Genomic DNA, 18,965 nt, shown 5'->3' on the forward strand with positions numbered 1-18,965 from the left:
ATGCCGAGTCACCAAAGAGAGCCTGGCAGAGATGCAAACATTACAGAGATGCTCCCACTCGCCGACCCTTGGCTTCCCAGGGAAGGCCCGCCCGGAGGAGGAGGTCTGCTTCTAGACACTCCCCTGGGCTCGACCACCGCGGGTTCCACCCCGGAGGCCCTTCGCCCTAGTGATGAAGTCCCAGAACCTAATTCAGGTTCGGTGGGGTGAGGAGGTTCGGAGCCGACGACTAAAGAAAGAATTCTTAAGACGTCATTGGTGCAAAATGGTGGTTTATTAAAGCACGGGGACAGGACCCGTGGGCAGGAAGAGCTGCTGCGCTGGGTTGTGAAGGTGGGCATGTTATATACCCCACGGTTGGGGGGAGGTGGTGAAGGAATGGGAGATTTCAACAGAGTTCTCACATGCTAGGGAGGGCCTACAAGGTGCCGGGGGTGGGGGGGGGGGAAGTCTTTGCCCTTATGGCTTGATCAATGTCGTCTTTAGGTCAGGCACTAACATCAAGATAATGGGGGATTCTTGGTGGGGCATTATGATCTGGCTATCATTTACATTCCCTTCTACCCCAGTCTCCTCCAGTTTATGGTGGGAGGGGGACATTAGGGCTTCAGGAACCAAGAGTTATTTGCCTCTGGAAATTTGTGCTATTGATAAGGTAACCTCCCTGTTTAGGTCTCTAGGACATCTTGTAGGGCAAGGGAGATTCCTGTTCTGCAGGACTGTGATCCCTGCAAGTTAACTATTTATCTTTTTATGGCAGTCAGGGGTGCCTGAGGAATGCTACACATATGGAGGGGAGCGGGTGAAGAGGGGGTGCAAGGCGCCAGCTTTTGCTTTGTCCTCAGCCAGCCTCCTGCTCCCTCATCACTAGGACGCACCGCATGCAGGGCGGGCCCCCAGAAACTCCTGGAGCCGGGGCAGGGACCCCGACTGTAACAGGGCCCCGCGTGGCAAAGGAACTGCCGAAGCCAGGCGTCCCGTGGAGAGGACAGGGGAGAGGAATGTCATGACGGGTTTGGCTCAACACACGTGTAAGGGTCTGGAATCCTAGAGAGACTACCTGGAAATGATCCCGGAACAGAGAGGGGAATCTAAAGTCAAAGGCACTGTGTGTCCCCAGAAATCCCTCGAAGTTTTCCAGGCCTTAGTTTCAACAGTTCAGAAATTTGATACTCGGCTAGTTGGTGAGGATTTATCATGGCATTAACTCTGTTAGTAGAAGCAGCAAATTAAAAATTAAAAAAAAAAACTGTTTAAAGAAATTGTATCATAGCTGTGGGCGTAAATAATTGATCTTGAAACATGGAGGTGTGTGTGAGAGAGAGGCTAAGGATACAAGTAAATTCTCAACTTCCACACAAGAATATGTAAAGAAAGATAACGAGAATGCAAAGGAACATTTAAGCTATCTATTCCCGGAGTTGGAAACCTGGATCATGGCAGGCATGGCTCACACGGAGTCCATTATAGCTAGCTAGCCAGCTGGTTCATCTGTCCCTCCTGCCCAAGCTGTGACCAGATCCAGAACCTGGGTGAGGGTTAAGGGCCAGAACTACCACATTTCCCACAATGCAGTCCTCACAAAAGGCTAAAGAGGTTTTGGCTCCCAGGCATCCCACAGTTCTGGGAGAGAATTTTTACCTGACACTGTCTTTCCACAACCTGTTGGTGGCTGAGACATATAAAGGGCCCCTTCAGGTACTGCTGGATTCAGTCCCAGTTAAGAAGCAGCTGTCTTTCCAGCCTTCAATTCCTGTGCTGACAATTGTCTATTTTCTTGTCAGTGAGCCAGCAACCCACACTTCTCTTCCCTGGCCTTTTCCAAAATGCTACCTGTCAAGATCCTCCCAGCCTTCTGTGAACCCATCATCAAGACCCCCATTATATTAAAAAGTGCGTTACAGTCAGTGCCAGTGTTAAAGGGAAAAAAAAAATCCATGACACTTGTTAAAACACTGTAAGGCAGTCTATTCAAAGGACTAGAGAGATAGTTGTAGGGGTCTGACAATGGAATCTCGCATTGGGGCAGAGAGATTGGGCTCCAGTCTGAAAACAACAAGGAAAAGTGGAAATTTATGGCCATAGAGCAGGGCGTGAGTCAGTGGATAGAAAGCTACTAAAAGGAAATTTTAGGAGTCAAAGGGGATCCTGGCCACAGCTACATGACCCAAGGGGATTCCCACAGCAGGGTGATCTGACATCACCCAAGGGACACCTCATCAGGCATCTCTGGGGTGATCAGGCATCTCCAGGGGCAGTTGCTAAAATTGGACGATGCAGACATGAACGGGGAAGGCCAGAAGCCAGGTCTACTTGAAATAATGCCCAGGAAGCCTGAGAGGAGTTGCACTGAGGAGAGAATGTTTGCCTACAACAGCCCAACCTTTTCTAGCAAAATAGAATGAAAATTATCAGAGTGCAACATGAGGCATGTGCTTTGTTTAGTCTTCCTGCAAAACAAACAAACAAACAAACAAAAACCAAGAGAAATGCTGACCCGCAGAATGAAATGCATGTTCTTTAACCTGGTGACTTTGTCTACGGGTCACAGAGTTCCATCCAAACAGCAAGAGTTTTCAGGAGACCTCACCTTTCTGTTAGCTTCCTAGGTACCCCTACCTCCTACTTTTAAGCTGTTGAGCTCCCCTGATAACCCTAAACCAAACATAACTGATGCCACCTTGGAGCCCTTATTGCAGGCCGACCATGGAGGGAAGTCTGAAGCTGGGAGGGGTGCACTTCAAAGTACGCTGGGCCCCTGGTCACCTGCAAGTTCCTTCTTGGCTGTGAACACCTCTGTGGGGGTTGGGGTGGGGAGGCTTCTGCAGACTGTCCTGGTTGGGCAAGAGGAGCCCTCAACAGGGAAGTATTTTGTTTCTCTCCAGGAAAGCTGATCACTGCCCTCCTCAACTAATGGCCCCGTGTTCCCTTAGTTCATCTTCGTGTCGTGCCTATGAGGTTTTCAGGTCATCCACTCTGAGTTGATAACCATAAATGACACTCATAAAATGCTCTGAATTAATCCATAGAGGATAGAGACAAAGAGGACAGCAGATGTGCTGGCAATAAGATCCCTTTTCCAAAGAGTTGGCTCTCAACCAAGATGGACAGGAATGCAAAGATGGCTAGGGGAACAGTTCTCAAGTCTGCCTGGTTAGATGTGGCAAAGAAAGGGCAGGAAAAAGCTGACAGTGAAAAGTTTCAAGTCCCACTGAAGGTTCTCATTTATCTACAAGAGACTGTGCACAGGAGACTGGAAATAATCATTATAAAACAAAGACGATCAGACAAAATTCCTAGTTTGGCAAGTCAAGTTAGTGGGTGTGTGTTTGGTGTGGGGGGGTCTTTCCAGGTCTTAGAAGCCCATCACCCCAATCTCAACCTCTGTTGTCATGAGGCTTTCTGTGGGTCTACTTACTTTTGTTGTTGTTGTTGTTTTAAGATTTCATTTTTAGGGGAGCTTGCTTGGCTCAGTTGGAAAGGCACCAACTCTTGATCGTGGGTTGTGCGTTCAGCCCACATTGGATCTAGAGATTAATCAATACAATAAATAAACTTTGAAAAGCTATTTTATTTTTAAATAATCTCTATGTCCAATGTGGTACTTGAACTCATGACCCCGAGATCCACAGTCACATGCCTCACCATCGGAGCCAGCCAGGTGCCCCACATGGCCTATGTGTAAGGCATCACTAGAATTAGGGTTCACCCTATGATGTCTGGGTAGTTCAGTCGGTGAGGCATCTGCCTTTGGCTCAGTTCATGATCCCAGGGTCCTGGGACTGAGTCCCACATCAGGCCGCCTGCTCTTTGGGGAGTCTGCTTCTCCCTTTGCCTCTGTTGCTCCCCCAGCTTGTGCCCCCTCTGTTGAATAAACAAACAAAATCTTTAAATAAAAGAAAATAAATAAATAAAAATAAAAATAAAATAAAATACTTAGGGCTCCGTGTAATTCAGTATAACCTACTCTGAACTTGATTACATCTTTGAAGATGTAATCAGATGAATCAGTGGATAGAAAGCTATCACATTCATAGGCATGAAGGGTCATCGCTTCAACCTATCTTGCTGGGGAGACACAGTGGTGCCCAGTCTGACCTCAGTGTCACCTGGACGTGCACATGAGGTAATGAACTTGAGGAAGAGGCCAGCACACGTGGAAGGGCTCGTATCTACAGTATCAGGAAATTCCGGAAGACGTGGCACTAAGTTCCCCTTGCAGTCATTCAGAATTCACATCTGGAGCAAAACTCTGTAGATAGATCCAGGGGTTTTCCACAGCATAAGAATAAACAGATAAACACTAAAATGAGAGGGTTCGAGGTTCACAGGCAGCTAATGGAGGAGAGGAAAAGTACCCACTTGGTATCACTGGCTTTGTGCTGGATACTTAGGTAACATTTTGTTGTTTGATCCATGGGAGCCAGGAGCTATATCACCAGATCTTCACAGAGAAACATCTCTACACCTCTCAGCAACACTTAAGTACCTTACACAGTGTGGGGGCAGGTACCGGATTTCCCTGGTCCTGGGACTGAAAGAAAACACCACAATTATAGGACTCAGTGCTCAGGGTGGATGAAGATGGAGGTGCCAGAATAGTGTCTGTGCTCTGAGAGGAGTTCAGGGTGTGGGTTCCAGGATGGGGTGTGTGCTTTGAGAGGAGGGTCGGGACACACAGGGGGTGGGATCCAGGATGGAGTGTGTGCTCTGAGAAGGGATCAGGTCACACAGGAGGTGGAATCCAGGATGGGGTCTAGGCTCTGAGAAGAGGACTGGGACACACAGGAGATGAGATCCAGGATGGGATGTATGCTCTGAGAAGGGATCATGTCACACAGGCGGTGGGATCCAGGATGGGGTCTGTGCCCTGAGAAGGATTCTCAGGGTGTGGGTTCTAGGATGGGGTCTAGGCTCTAAGAGGAGGGTCAGGACACAAAGTGAGTGGGATCCAGGATCAGGCTGTGCTCTGAGAGGGTCAGGATACACATAAGAATGAGGACACACAGCATACACTGGTTCCTCCTGTCCTGTAGGACAAACTATGCGGTTCTTTGGCTCCAGCTTCCTGGGATTCCAGGGTGCACTATGATAAAATGCTGGTGGTTCGCCTAGCAGATGCCAAACAGAACTTATACAATGTCTCTGTTCATCACTCCTCTCTCTCTCTCTCTCTCTCACATACACACACACACACACACACACACACACACCCCTGTCTCATCCCATGCGGCCCTTGACCACTTTCCTCTCCCTGAGTCTCAGGGGCCATCCTGAAATTCCAGCATTCTGGGATCCACCTGACTTGAGCAGACAGAAAGGAAACCTTCTAAGGGCCAAAGCATGAAAATCAACAGGACGGAGGTCCAGCAGGGAAGAGAGACCCAGCAGAGCAGCCGTGCTGTGTTCCCAGGAAACACGGTCTCGTGGCAGCCAGGAAACAGACCTGCAGCATCAGGTGTGTGTGGGTGGGGGGTAGAAGAGAGTGATTTAGGATACCTATGCAGAGAGATATGTAGGGTATGCATATAGAGATATTTAGGGTGTGTGTGTGTAGAGATATTTAGGGTGTTTGTTTAGAGATATTTAGGCTGTGTGTAGAGATATTTAGGGTAAGTGTGTAGATGGAGAGATTTAGAGAGACGGGGACTGGCTTTCAAGACTGTGGAGGCTGGATGAGGCCCACCCACATTATGGAGGGTAAGCTGCTTTACCCAGGGCTTACTGATTTCAGTGTGAATCTCATCTACAACCACCTTCACAGGGGCACCTGGGTGGCTCAGGTCATAATCTGAGGGGCTTGAGATGGAGTTCCGAGGGCTCCCCGCTCAGCAGAGCGTCTGTCTGCTTGAGTCTCCCTCTTCTTCTGCCCCTCCCACCACTCATGGGCACATTCTCTTTCTCTGAAATAAATCTTTAAAAATACCTTCCTAGCAAATCTAAACCAGTGTTTGATCACAATCTGGGCACCTGGGCACAGTCAAGCTGACACATAAAATAAGACATTACACCTGCTTCTGTTAGTGCAGTGTGTCACCGGGACTCCCAGATGGCCACACACCCGCAGCCTGTGAGCTCTCGGCCCTTCACGGCCTCCAGTCGGCTCAGGAGCATCTCTACCCAACCCCAGGCCAGTGTTTTCCTCACCCAATTCAGACTCCAACCACAGCCCTTCCATCAGTGGGAAATCTGGGCCACCACCGGCCCCGCCAGCCAGAGGCACCTCCAGCAGCCAATAAGGGAACCGCCACTTCCTGCCTGTGCTTCCCTGACAGCTTCGAACATAGCGTCTGCCTTCTCTGTCTCACTCCAATCGGCTCTGCACAGTGACCACAGAAGATGAAAGTCCCTTCAGCCTCGACCCTACTGGACCTGCTGAGTATAAAGAGCAGTCGCTCTGTTCCCCCACCTCCCTGCTCTCTCACTGTTCCCTCAGCTGGAATGCTCTTCCCCACAGCCCCTGCTCTGCTGTCAGAGCACCGGCTGAGCCCTCCCCCTGCTCTCTGTTAAAACGTGTCCTCATGCAGCTCCTTCCAGACTTCCCTGGCGGGCTCCTCCTCACCCTGCTGTATTTTACGCCTTTCATTTTCATGGCATGTATCACCAATGTTTCATTTTCTATCTGATTTCCCTTCAAGCCTCCAGAAGCCAGGATCTTCTGTACACTGTGGTCTCTCCAAGGACGGAAGAATTGGTGGCAGATGGAAAGTATCACATAGAAATATACATGCTCAGCAACAGTCCTGTAAATCAAATAAATGTTCACATTGGGTGCAAGATGATGGATGTTCCTTTTTTTATTATTATTCTTTTATTTATTAAATTTCTTTTCAGCGTAACAGTACTCATTGTTTTTGCACCACACCCAGTGCTCCATGTAATACGTGCCCTCCTTAATACCCACCACCCAGCTCTTCCCCCCCCACCCCCCGCGCCCCTTCAAAAGATGGTCAACGTTCCTTGAGCAGGGCCTCCACTCAGGCTCATCCCATGCTGCTGCACACTACTGTACCTGACAAACCCATCTGGGGCAGAAAGAGACGTGGCCCTGGCTCCAAGCCCCGCCTGCCCACGAAGAGCCCACTCTTCCGGCTCCCTGGCCACCTCCCTGTAGCTCCCCATTAGGCCTCCACTTGGGACACTGTTCTCACCCCTGCTTGAGCTTGACCAACTCAGATATCCCAGTCACACGGGATCCTGCCCTGACCTCTCCAATACCGCAAGCACCACCAGCCCCTCTCCAGCCCCACGTTCCTTGACACTGCTCACTTCTGCACCAGGCATCAAACACAGCAGATCCTGTTACAGAGTCTGCTAACTGCTAGCCAGCACCGTGCCCCTACGAACCGGTTGTGTTCATGGATGTGCCCCGAGTGCCAGGCAGGGGCTCAGGTGTTTATCGAGTGCCTTAAGGACCCCAAATGCACTAAGTGAGGTGGACAGCTTCATCTCCATCTCCTGGATGAAGACAAACTTGTCACAGAAAGGTGGAGGCGCACAGTTTACGAGGATGGGGAGGGAATGGGGCTAAGCAGCATTGATCTGATGCTGTATGCTAGCCATTTCTGGGCTCCACGTTTCATCTGGTGTGAGCTGCACTGGGCAGAGCCATGTGCACAAGATTCCCAGCCCTCAGCAGCTCGTTCCACAGCCAGTCACAGAGCTCGAACTCCTGAGGAGAATGTGGACTCCCCCTGAGGATGTGGATATCCAGAGCAGTGCCAGAGACCCAAGCCCAGCATACCTTTGGGGTGATCCTTGGTCCTTCCCTGGGGGCATCTCCCCTCCAAACCACGGTGCCTAGCTGGTGCTCCTGAGATTCCTGGTGTGCATGAAGCCTGCTCACGGGGAGTCTGGTCAAGTCTGAAGGCAGCGGCCCTGCCTGTGTCTGTCATTTGGGGGAGCACTCACTGTTCACAAAAAGCTCCACTCCTTCACTTTGGTGCATCTCCTACTAATGTCAGAATCCAGACGTTTGGCAAATGGTGGTTGCCAGTAACCCCACTAGTCAGGAGCAATTATTTGCAGTTTATGGGAAATGGGAGGCAGCCAGGCGCACCAACTGAGAATACACAGAAAAGGGTCCAGATTCTCATCCCTTCGCCTTCCTCTGCTCTGTTCTTCCAGACCACATGGTCTTTGGGCGAACTGGTTTTATTTCTGCTTGGCTTCAAACAGTGATCTGCAGTCAGGCGCCCCTCTGGGACGTGGAACCTTTCCTTTGCCTTCTCTTCCGTGGGAGAGGCCAGCATCAGAGGGGAGCAGGGTATGTGGAAGGGTTGGTGCCAGTCAGGCCTGCACAGGGACCCAACATGCTTTCACCCAAGCTAGGGAACCTGGAAGATGCGGGATGGACCCAGGAAGACCCTGCTGAGTCACTGGGCTATGTTCAGCATAGGGTAGAGGCCAAGTAGCCCTGTCTGGGGTACAGTGGCCCCGATTCCCGCTTGCCCCTCACTGCCACCGGACTTAAAAGGCCCATAACCTCTTTCTCTGCTACAATAGGAACGTCTAGCTGCTTCCTCCACTGAAACCAGCAGCCCACCCACTGGGGTCGAGACTGACCCCGGCCTCTTTGCGCATTCCACAGCGTTGTCCTGATGCTCAGAAGGGCCATACAACAGGCGTCCTTTCTTAAACTGTTAACTCTGAAAACCCAAGAAACCGCGGGCTTCATCCAGAGAAAGCCTGGCGTCCCAGAATGAACGAGGCGGGGAGGAGGGGTCTGTCGAGCGGCCGCGAGCCGGGCGGAAGGGAGGGGTTCTGGCGGCGAGGGGGTTGCATCCGCCAAGGCGTGGGGTCGGAAAGGTCACAGGCGGGCCGGGAGATGGAGTGGCCCAAGGCGCGCGGGAGCGGGGCGCACCTCCTTCCGCTCTCCGCTCCCACTTCCAGCATCTGGGCGCGGCTCGGGGGTCGCGCTCCGCCGTTCACGGCGCCCGCAGTCCCGGGAAAGGCCGGGCTGCGGAGACCAGCAGCGGAAAGAACCCCAACACGGCCCTTTCGGCACAAGCGCGCCCGGCCGCCGCCGCCCGCGTCCCCGCTCGCCCGCCCCCGGCGCGCGTCCCCCAACGGGCCCCGGGTCGTCCAGGCCGCCGCGGCGCGCTGGGCCCACAAAGCCCCCGGCCGGACGCCCAGGCCCGGACGCGCGGAGCCGGGGCGGGGCGGGGCGGGGCGCGCCGGCCGGGCCGGGCCGGGGGTGTCGGATGTCACCCCCCCGCGCACACCTCGGCCGGGGGGCGGGGGAGCGAACCACTGAGATGCGGAGACCTCCCCGGTCCTAGAGCGGAGCAGGAAGTGTCCCAGGGGAGGGAGCCGGAGGGCTCCGGCCTTTCCTTTCTTGCGCGTCCGGCGGGCTCCGCGGCGGCCAGGCTCGCGCGGCCCGCCACCGGGGACGCGCCGCGGGGGTGAGTGCGGCCTGGGCGGCCCGGCTACTCGCGCACCCCAGCCCCGCGCGCACGGCTCCCCGCGCGCCCCGGCTGTCCGCGCTCCCCGGCCGCCCTGCCCCGAGCCGTGCGGCGGGGACGGTGCGGGCGGGGCCGTAAGGCGACACAAATGCTGTTTTGCAGGCGCCTCCATTTGCTCCCACCTCTCCACTACCGAGCGCAGCCGCGGTTTTCTGAATGAGCCGGGGACGGCGTCGGCCCCTGCGAGGAACCGGCCGGCCTCAGGAGGGACGCCCGGGGGAGCGGGCTGGAAGGATGCGGAGCTGCTGCCGTAGGCTTCCGCCGCAGCAGGAGGGACTCGAGTTGGGCGCCTGGCAGGAGTTCCGAGCGGTGAGGTGAGCAGCCGGGAGCTGGCGGGATTGCGGTCTGGCGGGGAGGCGGCGAAGAAAGCTGGCCCCTGCGCCTGGCCTGGCCTGCGGTCCTCCTTCCTCGCCGCTGCTCCCGCGGAGTCCTCCCGGAGCTGCTTTCCGCACGCCCCGCCCCTCCGGCAGTGCCCCGGGGACGAAAGTGAGTTCATTCATCAGGCATCTTCTCCGAGCCGCCTGCGTGCCGGGTGCCCTGTTGACAAAAAGGGCCCCGGCTGTGCGCTTGAGGGTGCCCCGTAGCATCCTGAGCGGTGAAGGTGGGGCACGAGTCTGGGGCAGCCCTGAGCGCTCTAGAGACCCTGCAGCTGTGGGATGGCCGAGCTCCTGGGAGGTGGGGGCAATTCGGGCTAGGCTGGTGCTCCAGCGGCTGGTGTACACACCGTCAGAGCCCTTCGGTGTCCTACTCTGTTCTTACGTGAAGCCAAGAGGTCCAGAGCCTGGAGTCTGGTGGCAGGTCAGGGGCCTTTGCTGTTACTGTGGCCTCGCATGCTGTTGTGCGAAGCGTGGGTGAGGGGTAGCCTTATGCAGTCTGCTGTCCAAGAGTGGCAGAAGCCTGAGGATGAGGGAAGGGGCTATGGGCTTCATGCACCCTTCACTTTCTTGGAGTCCCCCAGTCTAGAGTAGCCTTGGCTGCTCTCGGATGTCCCTGGAGAGGTGTGGGGGCTCCCCGGAATCCCTGTGCCTGAACACTGTCCTGCCTGAGGAAGCTGGGAGCTGTGTGCTGTCGCCTTCACCATTTGGGGTTTGGGGATGACACGGGGGTGAGGAGCACAGGCTGATAGGCAGCACTGCTGTTTCTTTTCTTTTCTTTTTTTTTTTTTTTAAATATTTTATTTTTATTTACTTGACAGAGAGAGATCACAAGTAGGCAGAGAGGCAGGCAGAGAGAGGAAGGGAAGCAGGCTCCCTGCTGAGCAAAGAGCCCGAAGCGGGGCTCGATCCCAGGACCCTGAGATCATGACCTGAGCTGAAGGCAGAGGCTTTAACCCACTGAGCCACTCAGGCGCCCCAGCACTGCTGTTTCTAAATACACAGTTATTTTCTCTGGTTACATGCAGGATGTGGCTGCATCTCTCGTCTGCTGTCTTGGGGGCTGTCTGCTTCATCCTCTCCACGCTGCTGGCTGGGACTCACTCTGGCAGGTCCAGCACCGGTCCTTGGCCCTGGCCAGACATGGGGTTGACTTCTGGTCCTGGGTCTGCTATGAAGGCTCTTCCCAGGAATGTCTCTCTTTGTCTTTCCAGCTCTTTTTGCAAAAGTCTCAAGGGCAAGGACGGCGACTTTGGCTCCAAAGCCTCAAGATAGCGTCTTGCTTGGCGTGTGCGTCTCAGGTCCTGTCCAGGAGAACCTGGCTCCTGAAGGTACCACAGCACCTTCACTCCATCTGTCTCCTGCCTGTGGTCCATCCATGATTCTGGTTGCTTGAAACACTGGTGTCCTGTCCTGCTAGCGCTTTTCTTCCAGACTCCCCACCCCCCGCCCCCGCCTCACGTGTCTGGTCACCGGCTAGAGGAATCACATGATGGTGCTGTTGAGGGGCAGAGGGTGGTACTTCCCTCTCCCGCCTTGTGTAAGGAACAGCCATGCTGACCCCTCTCCCATGTCCCAGAACTCCTCCTGAGGGCTGGTCTCTGGGGGCTTTGCCACACTCCCCATCACCACCCCCAAAAACCTACCACAGGAGACCAGAACATTGAAGCCAGTGATTTCTGTTTGGAAATAGGGTCGTCTTCTGCTGCTGACCCCCATCAAATCCCATCATGCCCACAGCCCTGTGCCCCCGAGTCTTGGCTCCAAAGGAAAGTGAGGAACCCAGGAAAATGAGGAGCCCACCGGGAGAGAACCCTAGCCCCCAGGGGGAGCTTCCCAGCCCTGAGTCCTCCCGCCGCCTCTTCCGCCGCTTCCGCTACCAGGAGGCTGCGGGCCCCCGGGAGGCCTTGCACCGCCTCTGGGACCTGTGCCGGGGCTGGCTGCGGCCGGAGAGGCACACCAAGGAGCAGATCCTGGAGCTGCTGGTGCTGGAGCAGTTTCTGGCCATCCTACCCCGGGAGATCCAGGGCTGGGTGCGGGCCCAGGAGCCCGAGAGTGGTGACCAGGCTGTGGCAGCCGTGGAGGCGCTGGAGCGGGAGCCAGGGAGACCCTGGCAGTGGGTGAGCAGGGGTTGCTACGCCAGGCTAGTGGGTGTTGGGGGGTTGCTGGGTGGGAGAGGCAAGGAGCGGGTCTGGACAACATTTGTGGAGAGGGGCAGCCGTGTCCTTGGATGTTCGGCAGTATCACATGTTCTCTGGCCAGGGGTGAGAAACTGTGGAGCTCCAGGCTTCAGTGAGGCTCAGGTTGGAGTTCGGTTTCCTCAGAAAATGGGTTCTGTGACTTGTGACCTCACAGCCCTGTAGAAGGCCCTGTCTGAGCCTCTAGCGCTTCACCAGGAGGGTGTTCAGCAGGTCCAGGGATGGGTGGTATCGGTCCAGTCTCTGGCCGCCAGCTCTCTCCTGGCCGGGGACCTCTCCACCTGGCCCTGAAAAACCCTCTCTGGAACTGAAGCTCAAGCACTGTGAAGACCCTGTGGTGATCGAGGATGGGGACAGCCCTCCAGACCAGGAGCAGGAGCGGCTGCCAGCAGAAGCCCAGAGCGACCTTGCCAAGAGCCAGGACACGCAGTCTGTGGCCCTGGCGCCAGGCCCCGGGCTCCCGAGCAGACCACCAGGCCAGCTCAGTGGGGAACCAGGTACTGCCAAGGGGATGGGGGAGGGGCATGCATACCCCACCGTGTCTGTATTTCCTCCTCCTCTGCTGAAGAGCCATGAACTATGTTGGGGATCTGGGTCCTTTCCTAAAGTGATTCAGTTAGAATCTGATGAGCATGTCTGTCCTCTTCACTGTGTTAGGCCCTCCCAGGGGGACCACTGCCCATCTCTTGGAGGGTGCATTTCTGGATCTTGTAGGCTTGGGGGCCAGCCAGTCACCATCACCCAGCAGGGCCTGTGTGGGCAGCTGTGCACGGCCATGCCTTGTCTCCCTGAACCGCTCTTTCCTCAGCTACAGAACAGCTGCCCTCGGGATGTGTCATAGGAAATATAAAATTTGCCTCACAGGGAACGGGCTGGTGTTTTCAGGGTGCAGGGCCTGGGTGTCACCTAGGTGCATTTGGCTCTCTGTGGGAAGAGCGCCCATGGCTGGAGGCAGGTGGTTTTGACAGCTTTGAATCCTTGAGCTCTGACCTAGGGCATAATCCAAGTCCCGATTTCCAGTGAAATCTAGAGACATTTTTTAAGAGACATCTGCACAATTAGGAACTGTATGGCTTTTACTGGAGGCGCATCCCCAGTAACAAATCAAGCACCCTTCCTGGGTTTGTTGAGGATTGAAGGATGAGACTCACAGAATGCTGAGAGCAGGGACCCGAGCTGCCCATGATCATCACGGGAGTTGAGTGCCTTCAGGGTGAGGGAGGTGATATCCACGATGGGAGGGTCAGTTTGGGAGGACTTGCCACATTGTCCTGTAATTACAGCTGGAGAAAGCCAGGAGTGCATGCTTGTGATTCACACAAGTGGTCCTTTGAAATGTAGTAAGGTTTTTAGTTTCCAAAAAAAATCTTAAATTTCTCTCAGTGTGTAATTAATCTGCCTTCTGTGTAAGGTTTCATTTTTCTTTTTTAACATCAGGGCTGCTGGCCATTGGGGCTTGCTGGGGCTTCTGTGACCAAGCATCATCCACTGGGCAGTTCACACAACAGGAATGCATATTCTCACAGTTCTGGGGGGCCAGTGCCCTCCATCAGGGCATGGGTGTGTGGCTTTCTCAAGAGGCTCCTCTCTGTGGCTTGTAGGCTCCTCCCTGCGTCTTCACAGAGTTGTCTCTGAATGTCCATCTGTGTCCTAATCCCTTTTGATCAGGACACGAGTCACTGGATCGGGACCCACCCGTGGGACTTCACTGTAGCTCAGTTACCCCTTGGAAGACCTCATCTCCAAGTGCAGTCATACTCTGAAGTTACACGTTCATGATTGGTCACTGGGGGATGAACCTCCAGTAGAAGCCATATAGGTTCTAGTCTTGCTGGTCTTTCTAGAAAGGTAGATTTTGTTGGAGACTGAGAGCTCTCCAGTGATTCTCATGGCGTCCCTGTACTCATTTCTCTTGCGGACGAGTGAGGGAGGGCTGTAGTTAACCTGGAAGGAAGCACGTGTGAAACTGGAAATACAACGGTCCTCCCACATCCGAGCCCACGCAGCCTGCACTTGGGCCACTGGGGCGGTCACCTGTCACTGCTCTTGAGCTCTCCCTGTCTGACCCTCATTGTGTTGGAGGCTGGTATCCCAGACCTGCAAGAGGCACACCGGATGCTGGTATCAGCTTGGATGGGAGGGATTCAGCATGTGAGGTAGGCTTCTGGATTTGTTCTGACCCTGCAGATGCCGGCTTTCCAAGTCTTCCTTTGCGGAAGAAGCAGATTTCAAAACAACTCGTTTTTCAGGGTGGCCCCACAGGCCAGGCATGTGGCTCACCATCTGCAGTGTGGTTTGGTGTAGGCAGGAGAGGGGTCCTCCTGCAGCTGAGCGGAGGGGTTGGCCGGGCTGCTGGTGGGCCACGCTGCCGTGCCTGCTAGCCCTTAAAGCACTTGGCCCACGGCTCTGCTGGGAGCTGCTCGTGGTTGGTAGCCATCTTTCTTCCGGAGCTGTGTGATTTCTCAACTTGTAAATAAGTGACCACGGGTCATGCAGTGATGTTTGTTGCTGGCAGCTCTTAGGGACATCTCGATGCCGTAGAGCTTAAACCTTTATTTTCCCGGTATTGGGTCTCTCGACCTGTGGGAGGCAGCGGAGTGTGTTGAGTAATAGATTGTTGAATCTCGAATAGGTAGATGGTCCTCCTGATGCAGATAGAACAGTGTGTGTTCACTGTACTGGGAGGGACAGCAAACAAGAAGAGAAAGTAGGCGTCACTCATGCACGGAAAGCTGCCTTGAACCCAGGTATGCCCTCCCTGCTCAGGCCTCTCCTGGCTACATCGGAAAGCACAGTGACAAAGATTCCTGTGGTTTGCAGTACTCTTCATGTGCATTGTCTTGTACTCCCCCTTCCTGTGGATGAGGAAGGAGACGCGTTTTCCCTGTCTTTCAGTTCTGCAAGACACCCCCCTTCTTCAGGAAGCAAATTTGAGGGATACACAGCCCGTGGCGGAACTCCAGCTACCCCTGGTGAGTGACTTCTTCCAGAGCCCTTGAACTCCACAGTGCTGCCCCTCCCTTCTCCCACCGCACTATGTGAGCAGAGACAGCCTCAGGTCAATGTATGCCATCCTCTGGACACCTTAGGGTCCCCCTGGGAAAGATGGGGGAACCTCACAGCATATCCGTTTCTGTCCTAATCATCACAGTGATTATATTCCAGAAGTGTTAGGAGATGAGGGGAGAAGGCACATGTCATTTCAGTACTGTACACAGCCAGGCACACTCATCAGGACTTTTCGTGGTATGTTACCATGTGATACTGCACACAGCCAAGCAAGGAGTCCTTGCTCATGTGCCCTCGTGCAATAGAGAGCCCATCCGATAGGGGTCTCCCTCCCTTCTTTCCTGCCGTTTTGCTGCCTTTGGCTGCAGCTGCTCATCATGCCTCCTCCATTTTCCTGACACGTTCCCTGCCTGGCAGCCAATATGGTCTTGCCCCATGGAGAAGTGGGTGATGTGAGGTGTGGACCTGGCAGATAGAGGACTGTCTGGTGGTCCCAGGTATGCCTCAGCACCATGCATCCTGCAGGACTTGGGACCTGGGAGTGGGGTCGGCTCACGGTGGGGAGGAGCTGGCAGGTATGTGGCTTGGGATGTGTGTCTTCCCTTTCAAGCGGTATCCAAGGGCTCTTGTGTGCAACGTGCACTCCCATATCACCGATGTCCTGTGACAGTTGTGGAACAGACTGACCCAGAGGTAAAATGCCCAGTTTTTACTAAAGATAGAGATGTTTGACTGGTACGACATGCAGAGAAGCACTGTGAGCTCAGATCTGATGAGCCTGGTATCCTTCTGAGTCTCTACGTCCTCCTCTACAAAAGGAAGATGGATTTCGGTGAGTCGGTACCATCTTGTCACTCCCCTGAAGACAGTTTCTGCTCAGTGCACTGGAAGTCACCATCACAGAGGTCTTATTTTTTCAGAATCATTTTGAAATTTTTAAATTTTTAATTGTGGTAAAATACATACTACATAAAATTTACCATCTTAACTATTTTTAATGTAGAGCAGTGTCTTTAAGGGCTCAGGGAGTGTAGGTATGTTCACACCACTGTGCAGACAGCCTTCAGAACTTTCTTATCTTCCGAAATGGAAACCCCTTGCTGGTTAGGATGTTAGGATATAACTCCCCTCTCCCCCACACCCCCAGCAAAATGGCTGCTCTGCCTCCTTTGTGAATTTGGCTACTCCCTATAGTTCATGTAAGTGCAGTTACACCTTTACAGCATTTGTGTCTTCATGACTGGCTTGTTACACACAGTGTGGTGTCCTCAAGGTTCCGTCACACTTTTCTGTGGTGGGCTTTCCTTCCTTTCTGAGGCTGGATAAGATTGAACAGCGTGTATGTGATACATTCTGGTCAGCTGGGTAATACTGCACGGCACGTGTGTGAGAAATTCTGGTCAGCCGGGTAAGAGTGCATAGTGTGTGTGTGATGCGTTCTGGTCAGCCAGGTCAGAGTGCTTGGTGTGTATGTGATGCATTCTGGTCAGCCAGATAATACTGCATTGCGTGTGTGTAACGCATTCTGGACAGCCGGGTAAGAGCATGGCGCGTGTGTGACACATTCTGGTCAGCCAGATAATACTGCACAGCATGTGTGTGAGGCATTCTGGTCAGCCAGATAATACTGCACCACGTATGTGTGGCATGTTCTGGTCACCCGGCCAAGAGTACACAACATGTATGTGGCATGGTCTGGTCAGCCAGATAATATTGCACCATGTGTGTGTGATGTGTTCTGGACAGCCAGATAACACTCACGGTGTGTGTGTGACTTGTTCTGGTCAGCTAGGTAAGAGTGCACGGCGTGTATGTGGCGCATTCTGGTCAGCCGGGTAAGAGTGTATGTGATGCGTTTTGGTCAGCCAGGTAAGAGTGCACGGCGTTTGTGTGACTTGTTCTGGTCAGCCGGGTAACAGTGCACAGTGTGTATGTGATGAGTTCTCTTCACTCACTTGTCCCTGGTTTGCATCTGGATCTCGGCCCCTAGGAGCGGTGCTGTTGTGAACATAGGCAGACGCGCGTAAATGTGCTGTTGATCTTTTTCTGTCTGAGGTTAATTGCATTCATCTACAGCGGCCAGAAACGACAGAGCTCCCTTGTACTGTTCACACTATGCGGTCGTGTATGGTGAAAATACTGTAGAAAGTCGTGGCCAGCCTATTTGTGTGGAGGCACACAAGATGCAGACCATGCGCTTCCTCGGAACCATCCTTTCCTTTGCCCTTGACAGCGGCCTGTGTTCAGTCTGCAAACAGTGGAGCCGTGACGGGCTTTGCAGGTGTCTGGCTCGAGTCCTGCTGTGTGCGATGAGATTCCACAGCATGGATTCGCCGCAGTGTGCCTGACCTCTCCCCTGTTGAAACCTCTGGCTTGTTTCTAGTCTGGGGCTGCGTTGCATAAAGCTGATGTACATATCGGCTTGCGGGCTGTTGTAGGAGCGTCAGCTTCTTGCTCTGGGAGGAAGGCCCAGGTTTGCACTTGCTGCGTTGTATGGTATGTGCCTGTTTTATTTTGTGGGAAACTGCTGCGTCCTTTTCCAGAAGGAGTGCTCATTTCTAATAGAAAAAGTGCAGTTGGTTTTTGTTGTTTCTCTTGATTCTGTCACCTTGCTGGATCAGTTTGTTTTTAAACGGCATGCTCTAGATTTTCCGTGTACGCAGTCACACTCTCTGCCCATGAAGACAATTTTACTTTTTTCCAGTCTAAGTCTTTGTTCCCTGTCCTGGCTTCCTTTCACTGAGAACTCCCGGCACAAAGTTGGGAGGCAGTGCTGAGCTCCTTGTCCCTGCCTGTCCCCAGGATTCATGGGAAAGAGTTCATTCAGTCTTTCACTGTCCCTGACCTGGCAGCCTTAGGGGTTTGGAAATACTCTTAGAAAATTTTTTTTTAAAGATTCCTTTTATTTGACAGAGAGAGAGAAATCACAAGTAGGCAGAGAGGCAGGCAGAGAGAGAGAGAGGGGAGGAAGCAGGCTCCCTGCAGAGCAGAGAGCCCTACATGGGGCTCGATCCCAGGACTCTGGGATCATGACCTGAGCCAAAGGTAGAAGCTTTAACCCACTGAGCCACCCAGACGCCCCTGGAAATACACTTGATGCAGTTGCGAAAGTTCCTCGATCCCTGTTTTCCTGTAGTTTTTATTATAATGGGTAGCTGTTGAAATTTGTTGAAACTTTTTCTGTTGCTGTTGGTCAGGTGTATTTTCTGTAGATTGTTAATGTTGTGGATTATATTTATCGATTTGTGGATATCGAACCAGTCTTGCATCCCTGGAACAAAACCTCTCCTGGTCACAGAGTAACATTCTATGGGTATATTGCCATATTTTATTTGCATTTACAGGTGACCCTTGAACATGAATTTGAACTGTGCTTGTCCATTTACATTTTTTTTTTTTTTTGACATACAGTATAGTAACCTCAGTGTGCTTTCTCTTATGGTTTTTTAAATAATAGTCCTTTTTGTTGCTTAATTTATTGTAAGAATACAGCATGGAATACATATAACATATAAAATGTGTGTTCATCAACTCTTTATGTCAAGTTTTGGGGAAGTCAGAAGGTATACATGGGGTGTGTGTTGCAGGGGGAGGGTTGTGCCCCTGACCCCTGCATAGTCCAAGGGTCGCCTACATTTCGTTAAGGATTTCTATAGCTGCCGTTTGGGGAGAGAACAGTCTGAGTTTGGTATCAGGGTAATAATAGGTTTGTAAGACGAGTCTGATTGTGTCCACTCTTGATTTCTAAAGGAGATTGTTTAGAATTGGTTTTCATTCTTTGACATTTGGTAGAGTTCTCAGATGACACCATGGGAAGCCAAAGGTTTCATAGGGTGGAGGGGAAGTGGTGTTTTAATCATAGACCTGAGTTCCTTGGCAGTCCTAGAGCCATCCACGCTGCCTCTGTGATGGTGGAGGTG

General features: G+C 53.1%; 1 protein-coding gene across 2 annotated transcripts in view; it reads left to right on the plus strand.

The window, feature by feature from the left end:
- The first annotated feature begins 9,636 nt into the window (after window positions 1-9,636).
- Window positions 9,637-18,965, plus strand: part of ZNF496 (zinc finger protein 496) — a 29,553-nt gene continuing 20,224 nt past the window's right edge. Inside the window, exons 1-5 of one of the 2 annotated variants that reach the window (XM_059176042.1) lie at window positions 9,637-9,778; window positions 11,053-11,169; window positions 11,532-11,958; window positions 12,350-12,533; window positions 14,932-15,008. In XM_059176042.1, the coding sequence (XP_059032025.1) occupies window positions 11,569-11,958; window positions 12,350-12,533; window positions 14,932-15,008 (651 nt within the window). In that variant the 5' untranslated portion in view covers window positions 9,637-9,778; window positions 11,053-11,169; window positions 11,532-11,568. The remainder of the gene's footprint in view (window positions 9,779-11,052; window positions 11,170-11,531; window positions 11,959-12,349; window positions 12,534-14,931; window positions 15,009-18,965) is intronic. The other variant, XM_059176043.1, reaches the window with a different exon arrangement.

Source organism: Mustela lutreola, chromosome 5, assembly GCF_030435805.1.
Source record: "Mustela lutreola isolate mMusLut2 chromosome 5, mMusLut2.pri, whole genome shotgun sequence".
Taxonomy (NCBI): domain Eukaryota; kingdom Metazoa; phylum Chordata; class Mammalia; order Carnivora; family Mustelidae; genus Mustela; species Mustela lutreola.